The sequence below is a fragment of the Camelus dromedarius genome, chromosome 18 (assembly GCF_036321535.1).
Source record: "Camelus dromedarius isolate mCamDro1 chromosome 18, mCamDro1.pat, whole genome shotgun sequence".
Classification (NCBI taxonomy): domain Eukaryota; kingdom Metazoa; phylum Chordata; class Mammalia; order Artiodactyla; family Camelidae; genus Camelus; species Camelus dromedarius.
The window spans coordinates 20,848,663-20,863,605 of NC_087453.1; the positions used below are offsets into that span (position 1 = coordinate 20,848,663).

Here is a 14,943-nt window from a genome sequence, read left to right on the forward strand (position 1 = left end):
ACCCTGTGGAGATACATGTGGAGAGCCATGTCATTCTTGCATTTCTGGTTTTGCCTCCAAACTGGAGAAAACTCATTCATTGAGGAACCAACTGTAGTAATGTCCTGCTGTTTAATTTGTTCGCTGAGCCCTTTCACTTTCAGTTTTAGTCTTTAAGCAATATGCAAGGATACCAGGCATCTGACCCAGCAGTCCCATATGGAGGAATTTATCCTTCAGATACTGTGACATTGGTAAACAGACTTGTCTGGGCCCTTACTCACTGGAGTTGGGTACAAAAATTAATAATTTGAAAAGGCAACTATTCCTTTATAAGGAACTGTTAAGTTAATTATAGTACCTCTTCATAATGGAGTACTAGGCAGCCATAAAACATGAAGCTATTTATATACTGATGCAGACGATTCCAAGCAATTTTTAAAAATATGAACAGAGACCAGAAAAGTGTATACAATACCCTCCATTTCTGTGTGTGTACATAACACAGGTTTGCTGCATGTGCAAAAAATGTCTCTGAAAGCCAACAGAAAAGATGGGATCCATTGGTTATTACCAGGGAGGATAATTAGCCAGCTGGTATATCTGGGTGAGAGGGAGACTTTCACTATATGGCTTTTTGTATCTTTTGAATTTTTATCTAGGTGAATATTGCTTATGCAGAAAAATAGAACTAAGTATGAAAACTATGCTTAGCAGGGGGAATGCAGGCAGAGTGAGGGAAGGTTGCTCTCAGACATAGTGGGCCCTTCCCAAGCAGAGACCCCTCTCTGGGCCATCATTTATTGATCAAACCATTGGGTTGGCTGAGTGCATCTCTAAGGGTGGGGCCAGCAGGGATATTCTGGCACACAGGCTAGTTGATGCAGAAAAAGAGAAAAATGGTCTCACGTACACCTTCAGTAACTGCAGGCTCACTTTCTTGACCTCAATGTCCTTGTCCTGGACTTGGACGTTGACACATTGAGTATTGTATGTAGAAACTTTAATTTTCAGAGTTAAATCGCTGTTCACTTGAAATCCCAGTAGGCTGACTATGGGTCCTGCTAGGCTGTGGAGAACAAAATGCAGGTGAAACCAGCCCTGGTTACAGAATGTTGCTTGGCTAAACCAATAGGTATTTTGGGAATCATCCTCATGTATTTGTCTAAGTTTTTCAAGTGAGGGAAAGTTTGGTGCTTTCCAATGTGCATGCCCCAAGGTTGGCCATTCCTCCATACACAGGATTTAGAACCTGGCTCATGAGAGGCACTCAATAAACATTGTCAGAATCACTCTCCTAACCAACCTTCAAGGGTCTTCTTTTGTTGGGGCACCAGGCCGACTTGTGTCCAGGTTCACTCTTGTGCCCAGCATCATGGGAAAAACCCACCACATACCAGAGCCTGATCTTATTTGAGTCAGATATTTTGGAGAAGACAAATGGCTCTTCCTGACACTGCTAGCTGTAATGGTCACAAATGTGGGCTATGGAGACAAAATGCCTGTGTTCAAATCTTGTCACTGCTGTATTTCAGCTGAGTGACTTTGAGCAAGGCTTGGAACTGGTTTTGCTAGTTTAAACTGGTTTTCTAGTCTAGAAACAGGACTACTTTCCTGATTAAGTTTTTAAGAGGCTTCAGTGGGTTCAGAGAGCCTCAGTTATAAGGGCCTGGCTGGAGCTCGATCGGTGACAGGTATCAGTGCTGTGTGTTTTAGTCCAGAGAGTTGTCTTCTCCCTGGTGCGATTCTCTTGCCCGGCTCAGGTCTTCCTGTGTGCCCTGGGCCTACACTATTAACCTGTTCCTCCTCCAGGGATGTTGGACAGGGACCGCCTTTAGTCTTCCCTCTGTGCCCAGCACAGCATCTGGTACAGAGCAGAGTTTATTAACTATCCATTAGGTGGATGGATGGATGCGTGCATGTGTGCATGTTTAGATCTGTAGCTTCCTGAGGGCATTTTAAGCATCTTTATCCCCTGCAGCTGCCTAGGACAGTGTGCAGAATGGACTGATTCTCCTTGGGAAGTCCAGATTATTTGGAAGGTACATTTCCCATAAGAGCAGTGTCCATGTTGGTATGAAATGAATTCTCTGTAGTTTCTCTCTTCATTGCTGATCTGTAAAATTGTGCAGATTTCACATGGAAATCTGGATTTCTGGCTTTGTTTACACTATTTGAGAATGGGACTCCATGGTGTCATTCGTCACCTTGCTCCTCTGGGCTGGAGGAGGGGGCAGCTGTGCCTGGTGCCCCTTTTGCCCCATCCTCTGCCATCCTGCCTTACTCTTTGTGGTCTCTGTTTGGCCCTTGAACACTGGATCTAGTCTCTAGTCCATGCCATCCCAGTTGACTGATTTGGAAGCAGGCTCACCCTTTGCCACCTATGAAGGCAGTTGTCATAGCATGGACAAGGATCCCATCAGCTGTCATGGTCGACGTCATGTTCTCCACTGTCACTTTCTGAACCTCTAATCTGTAAAATGATAGCATCAAGTGTGTCAGTTGTGGCTCAGTGAATCAGTCTGGGTAGCAGAAGTACCTTTGAAGCAGGCAGTTAACAATCTACCAACCATCTATCCCCGGGACTCCCTAGCTCCCTTACCCGCCCAGTTTTTTTGTTTTTGTTTTTTTAAACAGTATGACAGCTCTGGCTCCTGGGACAGCTCCACAGACTCCGTTGCTACCCTCAAAAATGTGGCCTGATTCTTTAAGCTCAAGAAATCTTGATCATATTTCCCCCTGAAAGGGCAGCCTTTCAGCACAGAGTTAGAATATTGCTTCATGAAAACAATATTCCTTTCCATGGGATTGTTGGAGACTGAACATCAGTGTCTGCAGATAGTAGCTTTCTCCTTGTGCCAGGCATTAGGGTCAAGGAAGCACCTACCCTATCAAGAGATCTTCCACCTTAATATTTCCCTGCAGGCCCTTGAGTGCGTTGTTGCCGTCTTCTGGCACCACACTGCTCAGCGTGTCCGTGGTAAATTCTTTGAGCTTGTTGCCAGTCAAGAGACCAGTGTTGTTGACGGGTTCTTTTACAGGATTTTTCTCTGCAGCAATGAGTGGTAGACTGCCCAGAGCCTCTTGGCTCACGGACACCAGGCCACCAACAGCATCAGTAGCTTCTGAGACCAATGGCACTGGGAGCTTTGGGGACTGGTTGCTTCCCTTGCCCAGGAGACCACCAAGGCCACCATCTCCAAGGATACTGAGGGCTGAAGTGATGTCTAACAGAGACAGCACATCTAAGTTGGACACCGTGGATATCACTTCCCCCAGCACACCAGCCAGACTTACCTCCTCACACTTCAGCAGCTTCTCTATCTTCAGGGGCAGGATGGTGTTCAGATCTGAAAAGGGTCAAGAGACACGTTCCTGCTGTTGGCTGCCCATCTCTTCCAGCCAGTGGAACGTTTGCAGCTGGAGAGCCAGCACCTTGGAATTGTGGGGTCCATAGGCACTGTATATCATGCCTCCTGGAAATATCAATCCCTGCCTCTGCCTACCACAAGGTCGGTCTGCTGTTCCAGAAATATATCTGTCCCCTCTTAATAATTAACATTTATTGGCACCTGCCTGAAGCCAACCTGGTGTTGTGTTACTCTAAAGTGATTTGGGCATGGAAAGAAGGGACCTAGTTTAGCTTTTGAGCCTAGTAACCTAGGATATGTATAGTCTGGACTCTGCCCCTTGAAGACCAAGTAGCCTAGGGCAGGGTCTTCTGTTTCCTGAGCTCCAGTCTTGCCCCTGTCCAGGGGTGCATGATGGAACCTGCAGTGTGGGTCATTGGTTTCAGGACAAATGAGTGATGGCTGATTTTAAGTGCTGAGTGGGGCAGGAGGCAGCTAGGGAAGTGGTGGTGGAGCTGACAGATCTGAATCCCCTGTTCTCCATCCATGTGATTTCTATGCAAGTCCTTTTTCTTCTCTAGGCCTCATTTTTCTATTGTAGGTCATTGGGAGGTTCTGCTACCTTTGACAAGCTGCCCCTACTAGGATAACTCCTGCATCAGCTCTAATCCTCCTGCAGCATGGTTGTCATCAGGGGGAAGGAGGTGCTAACCACATCCTTGCCTCCACACTGGAGGTGAGCAGGGTGGGGAGAAGTGGAATCCTAGAAGATGGTGGGGAAGGGAAGGAGGGTCAGGAGCCAACTCGGAGAGCCGTGAAGTCTCATGAACCTCTGTGCCACTCTCGATGGCCTGAGGAAGGAACTTGGAAGAAGAGGTATTACAGCTGGATGGTGGTCACCTTGCCCACCTCAGTGAAGAAGTTGATTAGACAGAGGGACAACATTCCTGGCCCTGCAGAGTAGCAGGAGGAAGAAGTCGGCTAGTATCAGCCTGTGTTGAGTTGAGGAGCCATGGCATTTGGAGCCTTGCTGCTGCTTCCTGTGCCCAGGGCTCTGCACGCTGGAGAGCCTTTGCCTGTGATGTGGATACACCCCCATTCTAGTTCTATGCCCTAGAGAATCTCTTGTGCACATGCATCCAGAGAGCTGCATGATAGCGTTCAGATCAGCCTTGCTCATAGTAGCACAAAATTAAAAAAAAAAGGAAATGAAATAGATGCGTAAATCGTGGAGGACTCATCAGGTACAATAGTGCAGTAAAAGTGAATGGACAAGTCCCTTTATGATTGGATTACTTCATTCTGTTGATTCTTGTTTTGTGGTTGGCTTTATTCCTTTGATAACTATGTAAATTTAAAAAGCTAAAAGTCTAAACTGTTCTTAGAAACGGATCAGTACAATATGTAAACTAAGGAAAGTCCAGTATATTGTGTATTTGTATTTACATGCAGTATATTGTATATGTGCTGTCAAATTGTAACAATTCTACCCAATAAAACTGAAAAATGAAAAAAGAATGAATGGACAAGTCTTTCTCATTACAACATGGATTAATCACATCAGAAATATAAATTTGAGAAACAATGCAAGCAGTTCAACTTTAGAAGACTTTATAGCATGTAGTGCAAAGTTTGACATTGAGAAGGAATATCCACATGTCATACAATACAAGCAAATGGCAGGGGAAAAATAATCAGGCCAGAGGCCTCCTTAGGAGGGTTGGTAGGGAGAGGAATACAGCTCAGTGGAAGCCTAGGAGTCATCAGCCCTCTGGCTTGTTTTACTCCTTAATCTCAGTGGTGGGTACAAGGGTGTTGGATCTGGATCTGGATCTGGATCTCTCTCTCTCTCTCTCAAGGTTTTTGTATGTCTGACAATGAAATTAACAACCACCACCCCAGATTATTACTTGGTATACAGCTGTCATCTGTACTACTGTCTGAACTTTTCTATATATTTGAAGTATTTTGTAATAAGGCAAGATGGTGGGAAGAGCAGAGCATTTGTTCCTAAGAGACAGAGCAGTGGATGTGTGAGCTGTGGGGCTGGGCCCTGTAGTCACTAGGCAGGTGCTAAGTCCCCCTCTGTCACCTGTCCTGTCATCCTGGAATGTCGACCTAAGCCATGGCTACAGAAGGCCATTAAGTGGAGCTCTGAGGGCTTTTCTGCTGACTCCCAAAGGGAGTCACTTCTTCACCAAGGCTTGCAATTCCTGAGCTCTTCTGCTCTCAGATTGCTGGAGGACTGAGTTCCGCATCTCCCTGAGGAGGGACCTGAGACTCAGGGAGGGAATGAGAAGGGAGCTTGGAGATTGTGAATCTGGTCAAGGGATTTGGTGGTTTCCCATTTCCTGGCTCCTGGTCAACCAGGCTGTTGCTTTAAGCACCCATGGGTGTCTGGAATGAGTTCTGGAAGCCAGCAGTGAGAAGCTGTGAGATCTCCTGGCACAGTCTCCAGGTGATAAGAGTCACTTTAAGGGCAAGTAACCAGACAGGTTGCTAGTTCCAAGAGCTCCTTTCTCCAGGGTTGCTTTGACTACTGCTACCCCATGCGGAGACCACAGACCAGCGGTCCCAGCATCATCTTGTATCTTTTTAGGAAACTGAGTTCTCAGGCCACTACAGTCCTGCTGCATCAGAATGTCCATGAGTGGGGCCCAGGTAGCTGTTTTGGTAACAAGCTCCAGAGGTGATGCTGATACCACCTCCTGTCTGAGAACCACCTGTTCAGAAGGCCTAACTAGCCTTTGGGCTTGGAAATGAAAAGCATCTGTGAGCAAGTGGAAAGTCAAAGGTGTGCAAGCGGAACAGTTCTTACTTACAGTCACCGAGTCTGCTGTTAGACACGAAGTATCTGGCCACGGGTAGATTCTCGGCTCCTGAGGTCCCAGCTGGATGTTTTATTGGTGGAGAGCCTTTTGGAATTGAGCGGAATACGGGGATACTCGGGAGTGGCACCCTAACGGAGTTTAAGGGAGAACTCAGAGGGTATAGCAATAGGAAGTTTTCCCGGCAGTGAAGGTGGGTTCAGTAGGTCAAATGCTTCTGCCTGGACAGCTAGCATGATGGCCAAGGCCCACAGGGTCAGCATCTTGTGGCTGATGATCTGCAAAGGAGGGATTCGTCAGACACTACATTCTCATGGACTACAGGGCCACCAGAATGTTTGTTTTGGATGTTCTCATACAAGGGTCCTAGCTCTTGTAGGAGGCTGCCTTTCACATTGTCAGTGTTCTAGTCTGTATACTACATTCAAGGGACAGTGTTCCAGCACATGGCAGTCAATGTCTTGAGGAAGGGCCCCTTTTTCCTACATCTTTGTCAACTTTGCGCAAAGGTGTCTATAGGCCTTTGAGTACAGGACAAGCCCTGCCCAGTGGCCTTAACAGGATTCCACATCCTCCAGCCAGTCTTCCTGACTCAAACATTCTTGGAGTGGTCTGAGTCACCAAATGGAGAACTCAAGCTTTTTGAATGATCCAGCTGCAAGTATTGTCACTCCAGTGGTGTCAAGGTCTCTCCTTGATTTCAGACAGCTAATATATAGTACTGTCCTTGTTGGTGTGTGCTTGTCACGTGCCAGTCCTTTTGTGGAGTGTAAATGGACATCAGCTGCTCTAAACTCTACAATGCTGAGAGGGAAGGCCTGTGCCCTCATTTTTCAGTTGCTGAAACCTGTGGTACAGAGTGGGCAGTATACTCCCCTGTGCCCATTGTCTACCCTCAGCTGGTAGTTTTGTCTCGTCAGGACTAAACCATCTGACGAATCAGTCCCAGGCCTGTCACCCTCTACCCATTTGGTCATTGGGCTATCCTAGCATTTTAGCTCCATGTGTAGAGGCCAGAGCCATCTCCCTGTGAGTGAGGCCATCTTAGGGCTTCTCTATCTTTTTAAAGCCTATTCCCATGTTCCAGGAGGGCACTGGTTTGGTCCAGTGGTAGCATTGGCCAGTCCACACTATTATATTGGTGGCAGGCATAACATAGCAAGCTAACTTGTGTGTAGACTGAGTGATTGGGTTACCCTGTTCTTCCACTTCTGCCCCTCCTGTGTGCAGGGCATTGGGTGGTCCTACTGACCGTGGGGCACCTAGTATCTTCCTCTTGGCTGGGGTCAAGCAGCCATATCTGTTGCAAATGTGTAAGTTGTGTAAATCTTGTCTCTACTTCTTGGGATGTGTCCATGTGTATCTACTTATGGTCAAGGTTCATACTGGTCAAAGTGCTAAGCACTTACCTGCAACATCTCGTACAATCCTCCCAGCAAATCCAGACACTAGATAGGATTATCACCCTTTGCCACTGAGGGGCCTTAGTACTAATGAGAAGGCAGGGAGCTGGGTCTAGACTCAGGGCAGGAAAGCTGTTTGACTCTGACCTCAGCTGTGTGACCTGGTGGTCAGATTCCTGTGTTACAATGATTCTCTGTCTTTCTTTTGCTAATGTTTTGGGTAATGTGGGGATTGAGTCTTAGGGCATTTTCCCTCAGTGAAGCAAGTAGACTCTGGAGTTCCTCTCTTTGGATTTTTTCATCAATCAAGTTTTGTAAAATCGGGCTTGTTGATTTTTACTCTTGCCATGTGTAGGCATTGCCAAAGTCAAGCTGCCTGCCATCTACCACCACCATAGGAAGAGCCACCACTGCAGAAATGTTAGGAAGGGAGGAGGGTATAGCTCAGTGGTAGAGCACGTCCTTAGCATGCACATGGTCCTGGGTTCAATCCCCAGTACCTCCATTTAAAAAAAAAAAAGGAAAAGAAATGTTGGGAAGGACATAATGGGAAGCCAATGACAATCCTTCACATTGAATAAATTTGGTTTTTTAAAAAACTCATCACATCTTCATTATTTTTTCATTTTACCCTCATCTATGAGAAATGGGAATTAGTGTCTTAGGAGAAATAGAAATGTCCAATGAGGATAAACAAACAAAAAATGTCCTATGAGGAAAAAAATAATAAAATTCTGTGCCTGTGACTAACTTGATGAAAAATTGTTGGACATTGTTTTGAGTGGAACCCCTTGATAATCCTAGTAATAAATCTCCCATTTTTTAAAAGCAGTTGCATAACAGGTTGTTGTGAATGCCTACCATGCTAGGCAGAGTGCTGGGCTTTTCAGCAGGAAAGGGGCATGGCTAAAGAGATTCCAAATGCAAAACCCAAGTTATCTATCCTTTGATGAACTGTCCTATGCTTGGTTCCACCCCACAGTTTCAACCTTTTCTTTTGCCTATTTGTTAGGTGAGTTCTTACCTTGCCCAGTGTTGATGGTTCCGTGTTGACGGGTGAAAGTTTTCAGAAGCTACCTCTCCTCCAGCTCTTGCCTCCCAACTGTCAGAGGGGAAGCTACATCCCATTTTTATAGACCAGTGTCTCTCGGAAAAGTCATCAGACATGTAGGGACATAATCCAACTGTGCTGATAAGGGTGGCAAGACACAGGCTGACTTCCAAGATCAGCACCTCTAATGGTTTTGGTATTTGTCAATGTCTTTCTGAGAGATATTCAGGGTTCTTGGAATTCTTTTGGGGAGGATGGCAGGCCAAGTGTCTGTCCCTTTCTTATTTTAAACCTTCACAGGCCAGTTATCTTTGAGCCTTGTGGTTCCTGGGTGAATAGCAGAGTCGAGGGGTCTGTCATTGTGGCAAGTGCCAATCTGATGAGAGCCCTGTGTTGCCGGTGCCAGGCCCTGGGCATAGTCAGCACTCAGCACTGAGTGACAAGCCCCCCATCATCAGCCCATGAGTGACTGAGCAGGAAGAGCTTGGGCACTGGAGTTAGGAAGTTCCAGGTTCAGATCCTGGTGGGCCACTTGCCAGCTGTATCCCCCTTGCCAGTGACTTAATCTCTCTGAGCTTCCATCATCCTCTGTCATTTATTTCTTCCACAAGCTATCAGAGCTGCCAGGTGCTCTGGATATAGGGACTGGCAGAACCCAACACGGTCTCTGTTGGTGGAGAGCTTTCAATTTACTGAGGTTTACTGAGACCAACAGACGTTAATGAAGTACTTCAATGTGCACAGTCATTTACTGAGGGCCTAGTGATGAAAGGGTGTGCTCTGGTGGAAGGGACCTTAGTTCTGAGAGAATATGGGGTTCACAGGGGTCCTCCTTGTGGTGTGTTATGTGAGACTTGATGTCTGAAGGATGAGTAGGTGTCATTTGGGTGATTGTTGATGTGGAACAGCATCCAGGGAGAGGGAAAAGTGTTCACAGGCTCTGTGGTCAGTGCTTGGTGAGTTTGGGGCATTCACCTCCCCTAGGAATAGCTTGTTGGGAAGAGTAGAGGAGGCAGATAAAAAGCTTAGCACAAAAGTTGACACAAAATAAAACTCTTAATACATGAGTCTGGGTTAGGAATTCAGTTCAAATCTGCCTTCAGTAACTGGATTAGATGGTCCCTGTCTGTTGGGTTTCATCAGCACTCAAGCCACGTGAAATTCCCATGCACTCATCTATTATTCACTGCCCACGCTGGGCAGCACTTGTTCCCCATGACATACTCACCCCATCCCATGCTTCATGATGAAGGCTCTGGGTCCAACTGCACTGGGTAGAAGCATCATAGTGAGCCCTCTTCTGGAGATTCTCTGAGTGTATTAGCCTGTCAAGGCCCCTGAGAAGTCCCCCATAAAGGACCCTTGTGCTCTTGTTCATTCCTATTTTGCCACAAATACATATTGTACCAGGCACTGTTCCTGGAGGGGGTAGAGTGGTGTACACCCCGGACACGGTCCCAGCCCTAATGGAGCTGATGGTCTGGTGGGAGAGACTGACATTCCCCAACCTATCCCACAAATGAATGGATGATCATGGATCAAACTCCCAGGGAAAGGAAGTTGGTTCTGGGAGCTGCACTGGGTTTGGGTGGAGCCTCTGGAAAGTGCTCATGACAGTCACAGGCCTGGCCCTCCCCTATACTACCATTTCCGAGTTTAGAAGAACCTAGATGTCCTTGTAAACATCATTATCACCTGGTGGGGTTGTAAAAAGTTTTAATTCTTGGATCCTCCCTTCCCCAACTCTTTAATACTTTAATAAATAAGGGTTGAGGTGAAGAAATTTGCTTTGAAAAGCCTCCACAGGTGGTCCATGCAAGTGGCCCAGATGTGAGAACTACTAGTCTAGTCCATTCCACACCCTTGTTTTTGGCAGATGAGAACACTGAGTTCTAGAGAGAGGAGGTCATGTGCCTCAGGACACCAAGGAGTCCAACTGATTTAGGATTTGAACTCAAATCTTCTTACTAGATATAAAACTATCTCCCTGAAACCCACTTTTTCTTTTGCAGGGGAGAGCTGGGGAGATGGGATCTTTAGTGAGTTCTTTCCGATCCCTGAAGTAGTGTGACACTCTCAGTGACCCTTGGCATGTGTTCCTGCATACATTCATTCAGCAGATATCACCGAGCACTTTCTCTGTGCCAGTGACTTTGGGAGGCTGTGGGGATCAGGCAGGGGACAAGACACACAGGTACTCCACGGAGTTCACACCTTAGTGGGGGATCCTGATAATAGGTTGATTTCTGATAGTGATACGAAAACAAAGATGGTGGAGAGAGGGAGTGGGTTCCCTTTGGACAGGGTGTTGAGTAATGAATGACATTTTATCCCCAATGTGGGTGATATGAGGGATCCAGCCATGTAGACATCCGGGGGTTGGAAAGTACAAAGAATCTGGCGTGGACAAGAACTTGACTAGTTTAAGGGGTGGGAGGAAGGGAGCTTGGCTGAAGGTAGAAGAAACTCCCCTGAGAGGCAGGTATAGAGATTTCTTTCTGTTCTGGAAACCTGTGAAACAAGTATGAGCCTATGGCTTGAGACATCCTCAGTGCTACTCTGTGGTAGGGACTTTGTTTTCAGGGTGACTGGAGGGTGGGGATTTTAAGCATGGTTGTTAACATAGATTACTCAGCCCCCTTTCCTTTCCCTAACTGCCCAGGGGTGAGGCTTGGATGGTGTCGGTAGCCTGCTGTGGTGCTCATTTGTTTTCAGGATTGTCCAGTCTCTAGCCCAGGCTCCTCCTCCCCTGTTACCTCATTTAATGGCTCCCCAAATTCCAGAGCCTATTCTCTGGGTCTCAGGCTTTTTCTATATTTATCTGTTGAGTTCCTAGCACTCGGTGTTTCGTGATTTTGGATGTCCTGTCTGACCATGCTGTGATGTTACCGCAGCTTGGGGTGGAGATGATTCTGACTAACGGGATGGTTACTGCCTGGGGCGAGAAGTGAGGTGGAAAGTGGGGCTTGGGCTGGGTCCCTGCCTTCAGGTGGGCTCAGCATTTTGCTGCAGGGCCCTCTCCAACTGCCATGCAGTCCTCGCACTGTGAACCTCAGCTGCGGTGCCAGTGACCAAAGGCCCCATTTTGGGCTTTGCTGAAATGTCAGATGCATAGAACAAATGACAGTTGACCTTTTCTCAGAGGGCAGGGCTGAGGCAGAAGCTATTCACGATGATAACTAGAAGACAAAATCCAGCTGTCCTGGGTCTTATTTTTCTTGAACACCTGAGGGAAATGGAATGATCTTTTGGGTGGCATTTGTGACACCTGTTGGTGGGTGTGACCTTTGATGTCAGTGCCTCCAGTGGTTCTCTGGACCCAAAGAATGAACCCAGCCCTGGAGGTTGGGAAGGGGTACATCCGGGAGGTGGCCTCTGATGGCCCTTGGGGCTCCCAGTTCTTTGTCTGGCTCTCTCCTTAAACCTTAGGAGGTGGGGCAGCCTTTGATTTCTGCTAATCCAGGATGCACGTGAAGCTATTTTATGCAGGTGTGGTTTATCAGGCTGGGCATGAGGACGTGCTTGTTCCCAAGCTCTAAGTGATTTGACCTGCTGATTCTTGAAAGAGAGAGTCCTTTCAAGGCTGGCCACAGCTTGGCTAGAATCACAGGTGCAGATGATAAGGCAGGTACCAGTTCTTACTGACTTCTGTGTGAGGAGGTCTTAACAGACCTGGCTGAGCCGTGGGTGACCTGGTCAGCATCAGGATCTTGACCTTTCATAGGTGTTTCTTTACTGACATGCACACCCTTGTGTGCACATTTATATGTTTATCTGCGTAGAAGCTTGTCTATGTCATCTAGTCTCCTGGAACTCATCAATCATGTGTGGCTTTCCTGCCCATTTCTTTCTCTGGTGTAATCAATCTCAGATCTCTGCCAATAGGAGGAATTCACAGGGGCCTCTTGTGGGGAATTTGTATCCCTGAACACTCTTAAGTTGCTTCTGAAGTGTGGGTTAATTTTCATTTCTTAGAATACATCTCTTTCATGAGATTTTCAGTGGGCTGTGGATTTATCAGAGGTGAACAATCAGTGTTCTAGGAGGAGGCAAAGTTTCTGTGCACAGGCTTTGGGGCTAGACAGACCTGGATGTGGTCCTGGCTCAGCTATACTGTTGTGTGCCCTGGGGATGTTAGCCAACCTTTTTGTGCTTTAGTTTCCTCATCCATAAAGTAGGGATAGTATTGTACCTATCATAGGGTTGCCATGGGGTTTAAATGAGGTGAAATATGTCAAGCAGTTCGCACCAGGCTTGGCATATGTGAGTATTCCATAATTTACTATTATCATCATTTATTATTACAGCAGTTATTTTCAGATTTTTTTGTTGCCCACCTTTCAAATTTTATACCATTTTCCTAGACTTTGACGACTGATTTACATCTTGTTTGCTACAAGAAAATATGGATTTGGGGGTTATGTTTCTTTACCAAAAAAAATGGATTCTTTATAATGCTTTTACCAGAATGAAGGCAGGTATAAATACATTTTATTGTCACTGAAGTTTTTATTTTCAATGGGAGGATAGAGTTTTCTTGACACATTTTACTACAACTATACATGTGAATAAACCTTGTCACAAATGCTGAAGAGGTTTCCAAAGGCTAAGTATTTACTTTAAGCCACGTTACCAGGTATCTCAGTTTTGGCGCTGTTCCTTTTCCACCCATTTGCCCCACAGACGTCAATGTCCAGTGTTAGGCCTGTGGTCTCTGCTTTGTAAGTCAAAGAGGGGCTTTTCATTCATACCCAGAGGGGCTACCCCTTGTTTCTGTTGTTTTTCCATCTGCTGATTTACCATCCACCGGCTACACATTGATGCTAGTGGGCACCCTCTTCTGAAAGTGCAACAAGTTGGCCCCGTATTTAGCTGCAGGTGTCCCTTGCACGTGGATTCAGCCAGCTTGGGTTTTACATGGGGAAGAACTAGCTTTCTGAGAGAGGGTCATGTCGTGGAAATCACACTGAAACTTGAGTCACGAATCTGGGGCCACAACCACCAAACTCCTATTAATGAGCACTCAGAAAAAGCTTTCCACTCTTACAACCACCTGTCATCGTTCTCATCGGTAGTCACATTACCATCACCCACGTCCCAATTTAGAGATGAAGAAACTGTGGCCCAGAGATCTTCTTACTCCTCTACAAAACTGGCAGGGCTGGGATTCAAGCGCAGGTGTGCCTGAAAGCAAAGCCTTGATGTAGGATATGTTATTTGTCTTCTTGTGCCGCTGGTCTCTGAGATTCTGGAGGGCTGGCCTGTCTTCCTCATCTTGTACATCCTCGTAGCCACCTTGTGCAGGTAATGGTTGAGATGGAAGTAGTGGAGGGCCTCACCGATGAGGTGATTTCTAAGTTGACTTTAAAGGATTAAAAAAAAAAAACCACCCCAGGCAGTGTGAGAGGAAGATGGAGAGGGAACGGCTTGGACAAGCCTGCGGTAGGGAAGATCTGGTGTGTCTGAGCGACTTGCAGACCAGTGCAGCTGAGGAGGGTGGAGGGCTGGCCTGGGCCAACTCAGGGAGAGCCTTGTGGGCTGTGACGAAGACTGTGGATTTTCTTCTGAGTTGGATGGGAAGCCGTTGGAGGTTTCTTTTTCCCTTTCTTTCTGGTTTTTAAAAAAATTCTTTTAGGGGGCAGGGGATAGGTAATTAGGTTTGTGTATTTATTTATTAATTAAATGGAGGTACGGGGGATTGAACCCAGGACCTTGTGCATGCTAAGCACGTGCTCTACCACTGAGCTATACACTCCCCTCCACTGAAGGGTTTTAACCAGGAAGTGACATGATCTGGTTTATGTTTTGAAAAGGTTATTCTGGCTGCTATATGGATTCTAGACGGGAGGGGTAGAGTAGAAGCAGAGAGACTAGGGAGAAGGCAGTTGGACTAATCCAGGTGAGAGTGAGTTAGAAAGTAGGACCAAGCGTTGGACTAGGAGTGGAGGAATCAGAGACTTTAGCCAGGCAATGGTGGTATTTGTTGTCAGTGGGGAAGCGTGAGAGTCTTCCGTGTTCTTCCTTTTGGGCCCCTTTCTTTCTTCCAATGAATTTCCCCCCATTCTTCAGGTTATCATCCCAGTTATCAAAACATATCCATCCTGTGTTCATTTCCCTCAGCATTCTTGGTTATTGATAGCCTCTCTCCTGGGTAACTCAATGCCTTGACGCCTTGGAGCACAGAGTTTCCTCAGAAGCCCCACTTCAGGGATTAGAAGGTGGAACTAAGTGGAGCAGAGATCCATTGTAATCAGAGGAGCTCCCTTGTCATCTGTTTGATGTATCAGGTTTCTTCGTAAGCTTTTATTTGAAGAAATGGATCATTAGCTTGA

The 14,943-nt window shown here is 46.5% G+C and overlaps 1 protein-coding gene across 2 annotated transcripts in view; it reads left to right on the forward strand.

Moving 5' to 3' along the window:
- Positions 1-4,847, forward strand: part of CDK5RAP1 (CDK5 regulatory subunit associated protein 1) — a 47,264-nt gene extending 42,417 nt beyond the window's left edge. For both annotated transcript variants that reach the window (XR_004130942.2, XM_031433979.2), the window contains one exon: positions 3,021-4,847. Coding sequence is in view for 1 of the 2 variants with exons in the window: in XM_031433979.2 (XP_031289839.1) it covers positions 3,021-3,041 (21 nt within the window). In the remaining variant the exon portion in view is untranslated. The remainder of the gene's footprint in view (positions 1-3,020) is intronic.
- Positions 4,848-14,943: the final 10,096 nt, after the last annotated feature.